This window comes from Chamaea fasciata, unplaced genomic scaffold, assembly GCF_029207755.1.
Source record: "Chamaea fasciata isolate MVZ Bird 193981 ecotype frontalis unplaced genomic scaffold, bChaFas1.0.hap1 SCAF_600, whole genome shotgun sequence".
Taxonomy (NCBI): domain Eukaryota; kingdom Metazoa; phylum Chordata; class Aves; order Passeriformes; family Sylviidae; genus Chamaea; species Chamaea fasciata.
The window spans coordinates 35806-46753 of NW_027094685.1; the positions used below are offsets into that span (position 1 = coordinate 35806).

A 10948-nucleotide genomic window follows, 5' to 3' on the forward strand; every position below is an offset into this window, starting at 1 on the left:
TTCGGGGGCAGGTGACATCCCCTGGGGCTGGGGGACACGCCCTCGGACAGGTGACATCACAGGTGACATCCCCCTGTGGACAGGGGACAGGTCAGGTGACAAGTGCCCCGAGCTGCGGGAGCCATGTGTGAGCCCTCACACCTCACCAGGTGACACTTTTGGGGACAGGTGACATCCCCCTGGGGACAGGGGACATACCTTGATGACAGATGACCTCCCCCAGGGGACAGGTGACTTGCCCAGGGATGTCACAACCCCAGGGGACAGGTGACTCCCCCAGGGGACAGGTGACCCCCTCGGGGACAGGTGCCACCGCAGGTGTGTCACCGTGTCCCCCGCGTGTCCCCGGTGTCCCAGCAAGCGCACATCCCGCTGTCCACCATGGCCATCCTGGAGGCCACCACCCGCCACGAGCCCGAGGGGACACCTGCAGAGGTGGGCACACCTGGAGGGGTGGGGACACCTGCGGGGTGGGGACACCTGGGGGGGTGGAGACACCTGGAGGGGTGGGCACACCTGGAGGGGTGGGGACACCTGCAGAGGTGGGGACACCTGGAGGGGTGGGGACACCTGCAGAGGTGGGGACACCTGGAGGGGTGCGGACACCTGGAGGGGTGGGGACACCTGCAGAGGTGGGCACACCTGGAGGGGTTGGGACACCTGGAGGGGTGGGCACACCTGGAGGGGTGGGCACACCTGGAGGGGTGGGGACACCTGGAGGGGTTGGGACACCTGGAGGGGTGGGCACACCTGGAGGGGTGGGGACACCTGCGGGGTGGGCACACCTGGAGGGGTGGGGACACCTGGAGGGGTGGGCACACCTGGAGGGGTGGGGACACCTGCGGGGTGGGCACACCTGGAGGGGTGGGGACACCTGGAGGGGTGGGCACACCTGGAGGGGTGGGGACACCTGGAGGGGTGGGGACACCTGCAGAGGTGGGCACACCTGGAGGGGTGGGGACACCTGGAGGGGTGGGGACACCTGCAGAGGTGGGGACACCTGGAGGGGTGGGGACACCTGCAGAGGTGGGGACACCTGGAGGGGTGCGGACACCTGGAGGGGTGGGGACACCTGCAGAGGTGGGCACACCTGGAGGGGTTGGGACACCTGGAGGGGTGGGCACACCTGGAGGGGTGGGCACACCTGGAGGGGTGGGGACACCTGGAGGGGTTGGGACACCTGGAGGGGTGGGCACACCTGGAGGGGTGGGGACACCTGGAGGGGTGGGCACACCTGGAGGGGTGGGGACACCTGCGGGGTGGGCACACCTGGAGGGGTGGGGACACCTGGAGGGGTGGGCACACCTGGAGGGGTGGGGACACCTGCGGGGTGGGCACACCTGGAGGGGTGGGGACACCTGGAGGGGTGGGCACACCTGGAGGGGTGGGGACACCTGGAGGGGTGGGGACACCTGCAGAGGTGGGCACACCTGGAGGGGTGGGGACACCTGCAGAGGTGGGCACACCTGGAGGGGTGGGGACACCTGGAGGGGTGGGGACACCTGGAGGGGTGGGGACACCTGGAGGGGTGGGCACACCTGGAGGGGTGGGGACACCTGCAGAGGTGGGGACACATGGAGGGGTGGGGACACCTGGAGGGGTGGGGACACCTGGAGGGGTGCGGACACCTGGAGGGGTGGAGACACCTGTGGGGTGGGGACAGGGGACAGGTGGGACACGGGAGGGGATGGGTGACAGGAGGGGACAGGGGACACCTGGAGAGGTGGGGACAGGGGACAGGAGGGGACAGGGGGACATCCAGAGGGGTGGGGACAGGGGGACACCTGGAGGGGTGGGAACACCTGCAAGGGTGGGGACAGGTGGAACATGGCAGAGGACAGGTGACAATTTGGGGATCCCCCACTCACCTGTGAGGACCCAGGTGACAATTTGGGGGTCCCAGGTGACAATTTGGGGACCCAGGTGACAATTTGGGGATCCCCCACTCACCTGTGAGGACCCAGGTGACAATTTTGGGGTCCCCCCCCTGTCCCCAGGAGAAGCCCAAGGAGGACCCCAAGTCCCGGGGGGGTCCCCAAAGCCAGGGGGGCGTTCCCAGCTCAGGCTCCTCCCCCTCGGAGCCCCCCCCGGATTTGGGGGGCTCGGAGCTGGAGCCCCCCAACATCTTCATCAGCGTCGCCGAGGATGAGGAGAGCTCGGGGGGGGGCGGGGACGCGTCCCCCCCACCCGACGGCGCCGCCCTGGAGACCCCCAAGGTGAGAGAGACCCCCCCCGAAAATGAGAGACCCCCTGAAAATGAGAGATCCCCAAAAAAAGTGAGAGACCCCCAAAAAATGAGAGACCCCCAAAAAATGAGAGACCCACCCGAAAATGAGAGACCCCCCAAAAATGAGAGACCCCCAAAAAAAAGTGAGAGATCCCCCAAAAATGAGAGACCCCCCGAAAATGAGACCCCACCCCAAAAAATGAGAGACCCCCAAAAGTGAGAGACCCCACCCCAAAAATGAGAGACCCCCCAAAAAAGTGAGAGACCCCCAAAAGTGAGAGACCCCACCCCAAAAATGAGAGACCCCCCCCCAAAAAAGTGAGAGACCCCTCCCCGTTTTGTCCCCCCAAAATGAGACCCCTCCCCATTTTTGTACCCCGTTTTTTTTCGGGGGGGGGGTGGGGACATTTCTAACCCCGCCCCCCCCTTTGTCCCCTCCCCCCCCCCAGGACCCCCCCCCGGGCACGGAGCCCCCCCAGCCCGACGCCCCCCCCGGCAGCCCCCCCTCGTCGGAGCCGCCTCCCCCCGGCACCCAAAGCCCCGAGGTGCCCCCGGGGGGGGTCCCCGATGTGCCCCCCGGGCCGGCCGAGGGCTGAGCGACACACCTGGGGACAGGTGACACACACCTGGGGACAGGTGACACACACCTGGGGACAGGTGACGTCACTGGGGAGGGGTCCAATAAAAATGTGGGAGGAGTTCCTGGGCGGTCCTGGCTGGTTTTGGGGGCGTGGTCCTTGACAGGTGGCACACCTGGGGACAGGTGACACACCTGGGGACAGGTGACACACATCTGGGGACAGGTGACACACCTGGGGACAGGTGACACACCTGGGGACAGGTGACATCACTGGGTAGGGGTCCAATAAAAATCTGGGAGGACTTTTTGGGGGTTCTTGGCTGGTTTTGGGGCCATGATCCCTGACAGGTGACACACCTGGGGATGGGTGAGACACCTGGGGACAGGTGACATCACTGGGGAGGGGTCAAATAAAAATCTGGGAGGAGTTCCTGGGCGGTCCTGGCTGGTTTTGGGGGCGTGGTCCCTGACAGGTGACACACCTGGGGACAGGTGACACACACCTGGGGACAGGTGACACACCTGGGGAGAGGTGACATCACTGGGGAGGGGTCAAATAAAAATCTGGGAGGAGTTTTTGGGGGTCCTGGATGGTTTTGGGGGCGTGGTCCCTGACAGGTGACACACCTGGGGACAGGTGGCACACCTGGGGACAGGTGACACGCACCTGGGGACAGGTGACACACCTGGGGACAGGTGACACACACCTGGGGACAGGTGACACACCTGGGGAGAGGTGACATCACTGGGGAGGGGTCGAATAAAAATCTGGGAGGAGTTTTTGGGGGTCCTGGATGGTTTTGGGGGCGTGGTCCTTGACAGGTGGCACACCTGGGGACAGGTGACACACCTGGGGACAGGTGACACACACCTGGGGACAGGTGACACACCTGGGAACAGGTGACATCACTGGGGAGGGGTCCAATAAAAATCTGGGAGGAGTTTTTGGGGGTTCTGGCTGGTTTTGGGGGGCATGGTCCCTGACAGGTGACACACCTGGGGACAGGTGACACACCTGGGGACAGGTGACACACATCTGGGGACAGGTGACACACCTGGGGAGAGGTGACATCACTGGGGAGGAGTCGAATAAAAATCTGGGAGGAGTTTTTGGGGGTCCTGGATGGTTTTGGGGGGCATGGTCCCTGACAGGTGACACACCTGGGGACAGGTGACACACCTGGGGACAGGTGACACGCACCTGCGGACGGGTGACGTCTTTGGGAAAGGGTCCAGTAAAAATCTGGGAGGAGTTTTTGGGGGTCCTGGCTGGTTTTTGGGGGGTCCTGAGAGGGGGGCGTGGCCTCATGTTGTGGTAAAACAGCAAACCCAAAGGGGTGGGGTGTGAGGATGCAAATTAGGGGGTGGCGCCGGTGTTTCTGGGGCGTGGTTCGTGCCATTGCTGCCTTTGGGGCAGGGTTTTATAGGTGGGCGTGGCCTCTGGGGCGTGGTCTCAATTTTGGGGCGGGGTTGCGTCACCTGGGGGCGTGGTCTCATTTGGGGGCGCGGCTTCTGCCGCTTATTTGGGGGGCGTTCTCTCCATGTTTTGGGGCGCGGCTTCCCTCGCTCGTGGGCGTGGCCATGCCTTACATGGCCATCCCCTCCCTCTCTGTGGGCGTGGCTTTCCGCTCTCCTCACTCCTTGATTGGCTTTCCCCCCTCCTCCATCGTGGGCGTGGCTCCCGGTGACTCAGCGCCGCCAATGGCGGCGGCCGCTCGCGCCGGCCTCTGAGGCGGCTTCCGGCGGCCATGGCGGCGGCGGCGGCGGCGGCGGCGGCGGCTCCGGGCCCGGCCGAACCTCCCGCGGCCCCTCCGGAGCTCAAGAGCCGCTTCCGAACCCGCGAGGGTTCCTACCGCCTGTTGGGCCCCGCCGCCGCCGCCTCCTCCTCATCCTCCGCCGCCGCCTCCGCCGCCGCCGCCGCCGGGTCCGGCCCGGCCGGGCTCCCCTCGCCGGGCCCCGGGGCGCTGCCGCCGGTGCGGCTCTCGGTGGTGAGGTTGGCCCGCAGCCGGAGTCCTCCCGGAGGGGGAGCGGCGGAGAGAAGCCGGGTGTGCTGTAACCTGGGCCGGGAGCTGCATTTCTACGGAGGGGCCGGAGCTGGAGGACGCGGGAGCCGGAGGGTAACGGGGGAGGAGAAGCGGGGGAGGAGAAGCGGGGGGAACTGAGGGGGAAAGCGGGGAGGATTGAGGGGGGAACGGGGGGGAACTGAGGGGAGAACCGGGGAGGATTGAGGGGGGAACGGGGGGGAACTGAGGGGGAAAGCGGGGAGAACTGAGGGGGGAACCGGGGGGAACTGAGGGGGGAACCGGGGAGAACTGAGGGGAGAACCGGGGGGAACTGAGGGGGAAAGCGGGGAGGATTGAGGGGGGGAACCGGGGGGAACTGAGGGGAGAACCGGGGAGGATTGAGGGGAGAACCGGGGAGGATTGAGGGGAGAACCGGGGAGGATTGAGGGGAGAACCGGGGGGAACTGAGGGGAGAACCGGGGAGGATTGAGGGGAGAACCGGGGAGAACTGAGGGGAGAACCGGGGGGAACCGAGGGGGAAAGCGGGGAGGATTGAGGGGAGAACCGGGGAGGATTGAGGGGAGAACCGGGGAGGATTGAGGGGGGAACCGGGGGGAACTGAGGGGAGAACCGGGGGGAACTGAGGGGGAAAGCGGGGAGGATTGAGGGGGGAACCGGGGGGAACTGAGGGGAGAACCGGGGGGAACTGAGGGGGGAACCGGGGGGAACTGAGGGGGAAAGCGGGGAGGATTGAGGGGGGAAGCGGGGGGGGACTGAGGGGAGAACCGGGGGGGATTGAGGGGGGAAGCGGGGGGAACTGAGGGGGGAACCGGGGGGAACTGAGGGGAGAACCGGGGGGAACTGAGGGGGGAACCGGGGAGGATTGAGGGGGGAACTGGGGGGGAATGAGGTGAAAAGGTGACCCCAGTGATGGTGACAGTGACCCCAGAGCTGGTGACAGTGACCCCAGAGCTGGTGACAGTGACCCCAGGGTTGGTGACAGTGACCCCAGGGCTGGTGACAGTGACCCCAGGGATGGTGACAGTGACCCCAGAGCTGGTGACAGTGACCCCAGGGTCGGTGACAGTGACCCCAGGGATGGTGACAGTGACCCCAGGGCTGGTGACAGTGACCCCAGGGTTGGTGACAGTGACCCCAGGGCTGGTGACAGTGACCCCAGGGTTGGTGACAGTGACCCCAGGGTCGGTGACAGTGACCCCAGTGATGGTGACAGTGACCCCAGGGTTGGTGACAGTGACCCCAGTGATGGTGACAGTGACCCCAGAGCTGGTGACAGTGACCCCAGTGATGGTGACAGTGACCCCAGGGTCTGTGTCAGTCACCCCAGTGATGGTGACAGTGACCCCAGGGATGGTGACAGTGACCCCAGGGTTGGTGACAGTGACCCCAGTGATGGTGACAGTGACCCCAGGGATGGTGACAGTGACCCCAGGGATGGTGACAGTGACCCCAGAGCTGGTGACAGTGACCCCAGTGATGGTGACAGTGACCCCAGAGCTGGTGACAGTGACCCCAGGGTTGGTGACAATGATCCAGGGACAGTGACAACGACCCCAGGACCCTCCAGTCATCCCCGTCACCGCCCCAGAGCGGGCAGAGGCCCACAGCTGGGGGACACCAGGGGACGTGTCAGTGCCACCGCCCCCCCGGTGACCACGCCGTCCCCACGGTGTCCCCGCAGTCCCTGGACCTGCAGCGGCCCATCGACAAGCGGGTGTACAAGGGCACGCAGCCCACCTGCCACGACTTCAACCAGTTCACGGCGGGCGCCGAGACGCTGCCGCTGCTGGTCGGCTTCTCGGCCGGGCAGGTGCAGTACCTGGACCTGGCCAAGAAGGACAGCGCCGGGAGGCTCTTCAACGAGGAGGTGAGGGGACACGGGGGACACCCCAGAGCTGCCAGGAACCCACTGGGGTCACCCGTGGGACCACCAGGGCCACCACAGGGCCACCAGGCTCCCCCATGGGGACACTAGGAACCCCTTGGGATCTCCTATGGGACCACCAGGACCTCCCCAGGGCCACCACAGGGCCACTAGGAACCCCTTGGGACCACCAGGAACCCCTTGGGATCCCATGTGGGACCACCAAGATCCTGTTGGGACCACCAGGACTCCCCAGGGCCACCATGGGGCCACCACAGAGACACCAGGAACCCTCTGAGATCTCCTGTGGGACCACCAGAACCCCTCAGGAACCTCACAGGACCACCAGGAACCCCCTGAGATCTCCCATGGGACCACCAGGGCCACCACAGGGTCACCAGGAACCCCTTGGGATCTCCTATGGGACCACCAGGGGCCCCCTGGGACAACCAGGAATTCCCAGGGCCACTAGGAACCCCTTGAGATCACCCATGGGGTCACCAGAACCCCTTAGGAACCTCGTAGGACCACCAGGAACCCCTTGGGATCTCCCATGGGACCACCAGGGCCACCACAGGGCCACCAGGAACCCCCTGAGATCACCCATGGGACCACCAGAACCCCTCAGGAACCCCATAGGACCACCAAGAACCCCCACGGGACCACCAGGAACCCCTTGGGATCTCCCATGGTACCACCAGGAACCCTTTGGGACCACCAGGAACCCCCTGAGATCACCCATGGGACCACCAGAGCCCCTCAGGAACCTCATGGGACCACCAGGAACCCCTTAGGGATCTCCTGTGGGACCACCAAAACCCCTCAGGAACCCTGTGGGACCAGCAGGAACCCCTTGGGATCACCCATAGGACCACCAAGAACCCCATGGGACCACCAGGAACCCCTTGGGATCTCCCATAGGACCACCAGGAACCCCATGGGACCACCAGGAACCCCTTGGGATCTCCCATAGGACCACCAAGAACCCCATGGGACCACCAAGCACCCCTCCTCACCCCCCACAAACCCACCAAACCCCCCCTCCCCCCCCCATGACCCTCCTCCACCCCTCTTTTAACCCTTCACCCCCCGTTCCTCCGCCCTACCTTTGCAGCGCCTGATCGACCAATCCAAGGTGACGCAGGTGCGGTGGCTGCCGGCCACCGAGCGCCTCTTCCTGGCCTCCCACGCCAGCGGCCACCTGTACCTGTACGACTCGTCGCAGCCCTGCGTGGCCAGCAGCCCCCAGTACACCCTGGTGACCCAAGGAGAAGGCTTCAGGGTCTTCTCCTGCAAGAGCAAGACGCCCAGGAACCCGGTGATGAAGTGGGCGGTGGGCTCGGGACCCCTCAACGAGTTCGCCTTCTCTCCGGACGGCCGGTGGCTGGCGTGCGTGAGTCAGGACGGAGTCCTCAGGGTCTTCCACTTCTCCTCCATGTTGCTCCAGGGGATGATGAGGAGTTATTTCGGGGGGCTCCTGTGCGTCTGTTGGAGTCCCGACGGTCGTTACGTGGTCACCGGCGGCGAGGACGACCTGGTCACCGTGTGGTCGTTCGCCGAGGGCAGGGTGGTGGCCAGAGGTCACGGGCACAAATCGTGGGTCAACGCCGTGGCCTTCGACCCTTTCGCCTCGTCGCCGCCGCCGCCTCCTCCTGACGACGACGACGACGACGACGGTGGCGGCGATGACGACGGCGGAGGAGGAGGCGACAGCTCGGAAGATGCGCCCAGCGTCACTTACCGCTTCGGCTCGGCCGGGCAGGACACGCAGTTCTGCTTGTGGGACCTCACCGAGGACGTGCTGGAGCCTCGCCCTCCTCTTCCTCGCCCTCACCCGCCCATCCCTCGCTCCTTATCCCGCTCCAACAGCCTCCCCCAACCCGCGGGAGGTCCCCAAGCCTGTCCCCAAATCTCCCCCCGCGTCCCCGTTCGTCCGTCCGCCTCGACGCCGCGAGGAGCCCGGCAGGAGAAGGAGCACAAACGTTACCACAGCCTGGGGAACATCAGCAGGGGCGCGGGCAACGCCGAGAAACCTCCCGGGGCTGTCGGCCGAGGGGCTCCTCGGGGGTCTTTGGACATGGCCAAGGCGCTGGGCACGGCGCTGTGCCCGAGGCTGCACGAGGTGCCGCTGCTCGAGCCGCTGGTGTGCAAGAAGATCGCCCAGGAGAGGCTGACCGTGCTGCTCTTCCTGGAGGATTGCATCGTCACGGCCTGCCAGGAGGGGCTCATCTGCACCTGGGCACGGCCGGGGGTCCCCGTGAGTACGGGCAGGGGGATTTGGGGGGATTTGGGGGGTCTCGGAGGGGCTTTGGGGGCATTTTGGGGCATTTTAGGGGGGAATTGGGGTGTCAAGAGCTCCAGGTTTTTATCGTGAGCTGGGGCTCATCTGCACCTGGGCACGGCCGGGGGTCCCTGTGAGTACGGGCAGGGGAATTTGGGGGGATTTTGGGGCGATTTTGGGGGTCTCCGAGGGGATTTGGGGGCATTTTGGGGCATTTTGGGGCATTTTAGGGGGGAATTGGGGTGTCAAGAGCTCCAGGTTTGTATCGTGAGCAGGGGCTCATCTGCACCTGGGCCAGGCCTGAGGTCTTAGAGGGGATTTTGGGGGTCTCCGAGGGGATTTGGGGGCATTTTGGGGGGATTTTGGGGGATTTGGGGGCATTATGGGGGATTTTGGGGGGATTTGGGGTGTCAGGAGCTCCAGGTTTGTATCGTGAGCAGGGGCTCATCTGCACCTGGGCCAGGCCAGGGGTCTCCGAGGGGATTTTGGGGGTCTCCGAGGGGATTTGGGGGCATTTTGAGGGATTTTGGGGTGTTTTAGGAGGGATTTGGGGTGTCAGGAGCTCCAGGTTTGTATCGTGAGCAGGGGCTCATCTGCACCTGGGCCAGGCCTGAGGTCTTAGAGGGGATTTTGGGGGTCTCCGAGGGGATTTGGGGGCATTTTGGGGGGATTTGGGGGCATTTTGGGGGATTTTGGGGGGATTTGGGGTGTCAGGAGCTCCAGATTTGTATTGTCACGGCCCTGCCAGGAGGGGCTCATCTGCACCTGGGCCAGGCCGGGGGTCCCTGTGAGTACGGGCAGGGGGATTTGGGGGGATTTTGGGGCGATTTTGGGGGTCTCCGAGGGGATTTTGGGGGTCTCCGAGGGGATTTGGGGGCATTTTGAGGGATTTTGGGGTGTTTTAGGGGGGATTTGGGGTGTCAGGAGCTCCAGGTTTGTATCGTGAGCAGGGGCTCACCTGCACCTGGGCACGGCCGGGGGTCCCTGTGAGTACGGGCAGGGGGATTTGGGGGGATTTTAGGGGGATTTGGGGTGTTTTAGGGGGGATTTGGGGTGATTTTGGCGGATGTGGGGCGATTTTGGTGGAATTTGGGGTGTTTTGGGGGGATTTGGGATGTTTTAGGGGGATTTTGGTGGATTTTGGGGTGTTTCAGGGGGATTTTGGGATGTTTTTAGGAGGATTTGGGGGTGATTTGGGGGGATTTAGGCTGTTTCAGGGGGATTTGGGGATGTTTTTAGGAGGATTTTGGGGTATTTCAGGGGGATTTTGGGGTCCCGGCAGCACCAGCACCATGTCGCGATAGTCTGTCGGGACAGCCCCGTCTGTCCCCGGGGTCCCCGTGAGTCCGGGGGTGTCCGGGACGGGATTTTTTGGGGACAAATCGCAGATTTTTGGAGACGGGGCGGGACCTCGGGACGGACGGACGGACGGACGGACGGACGGACGGACGGTGGGGGGGGGAAGTGTCACCGCGATGACGTCATTTGTGTCCCCTCCCTCCCCCGCAGGGACTGTCCTCGCAGAACGGCGGCTCCCCGAGCGGCACCGTGGTGTAGGTGTCACCTTCGTCACCTCCTTTGTCACCTGTGGCACCCTTGGGTGTCACCCCCGTACTGCTGAGCCCCGCCCCCGGCGCTGTCCCCGCTCTGTCCCCAAGGTGGTGGCACCGCCACCCTCCCCTCCCCCCCTCGTGCCTTGGTCACTTTATTGTCCCCGCGGTGTCGCCGCGCGTGTCCCCCGCCCTCTATTTATACTAAAGAGGATTTTGGCACCCGGGTGGCACCGATGTGTCCGGGGGGAGGGGACACCGAGGGGACAGGCGGGTGGCACTTGGGGACAGCGCGGGGACACTCCGGGTGGCACTTTGGGGACAGCGCGGGGACACTCCGGGTGGCACTTTGGGGACACGGATGAGGTGGGGACACTCCAGGTGGCACTTGGGGACAGCGCGGGGACACTCCGGGTGGCACT

General features: G+C 65.0%; 2 protein-coding genes across 2 annotated transcripts in view; both read left to right on the forward strand.

The window, feature by feature from the left end:
- The window catches only part of LOC136305717 (symplekin-like), a 37435-nt gene extending 34070 nt beyond the window's left edge, over positions 1 to 3365 (forward strand). The window contains exons 24-26 of the mRNA XM_066209029.1: positions 358 to 435; positions 1998 to 2216; positions 2677 to 3365. Of these exons, the coding sequence (XP_066065126.1) occupies positions 358 to 435; positions 1998 to 2216; positions 2677 to 2968 (589 nt within the window). The 3' untranslated portion in view covers positions 2969 to 3365. The remainder of the gene's footprint in view (positions 1 to 357; positions 436 to 1997; positions 2217 to 2676) is intronic.
- A 1175-nt stretch (positions 3366 to 4540) lies between these two features.
- DMWD (DM1 locus, WD repeat containing) lies at positions 4541 to 10748 on the forward strand. The gene is made up of 4 exons (XM_066209031.1): positions 4541 to 4924; positions 6513 to 6698; positions 7810 to 8952; positions 10486 to 10748. Exons 1-4 carry the CDS (start codon positions 4556 to 4558, stop codon positions 10531 to 10533), a joined length of 1746 nt encoding a protein of 581 aa, XP_066065128.1. The 5' UTR covers positions 4541 to 4555; the 3' UTR covers positions 10534 to 10748.
- The last annotated feature ends 200 nt before the right edge of the window (positions 10749 to 10948 follow it).

Coding starts and splice junctions, on each gene's coding strand:
- DMWD (XM_066209031.1), top strand. CDS start 4,556: ATGGCGGCGGCGGCGGCGGCGGCGGCGGCGGCTCCGGGCCCGGCCGAA. Junction 4,925..6,512: donor GAGGACGCGGGAGCCGGAGG/GTAACGGGGGAG, acceptor GTGTCCCCGCAG/TCCCTGGACCTGCAGCGGCC. Junction 8,953..10,485: donor GGGCACGGCCGGGGGTCCCC/GTGAGTACGGGC, acceptor CCTCCCCCGCAG/GGACTGTCCTCGCAGAACGG.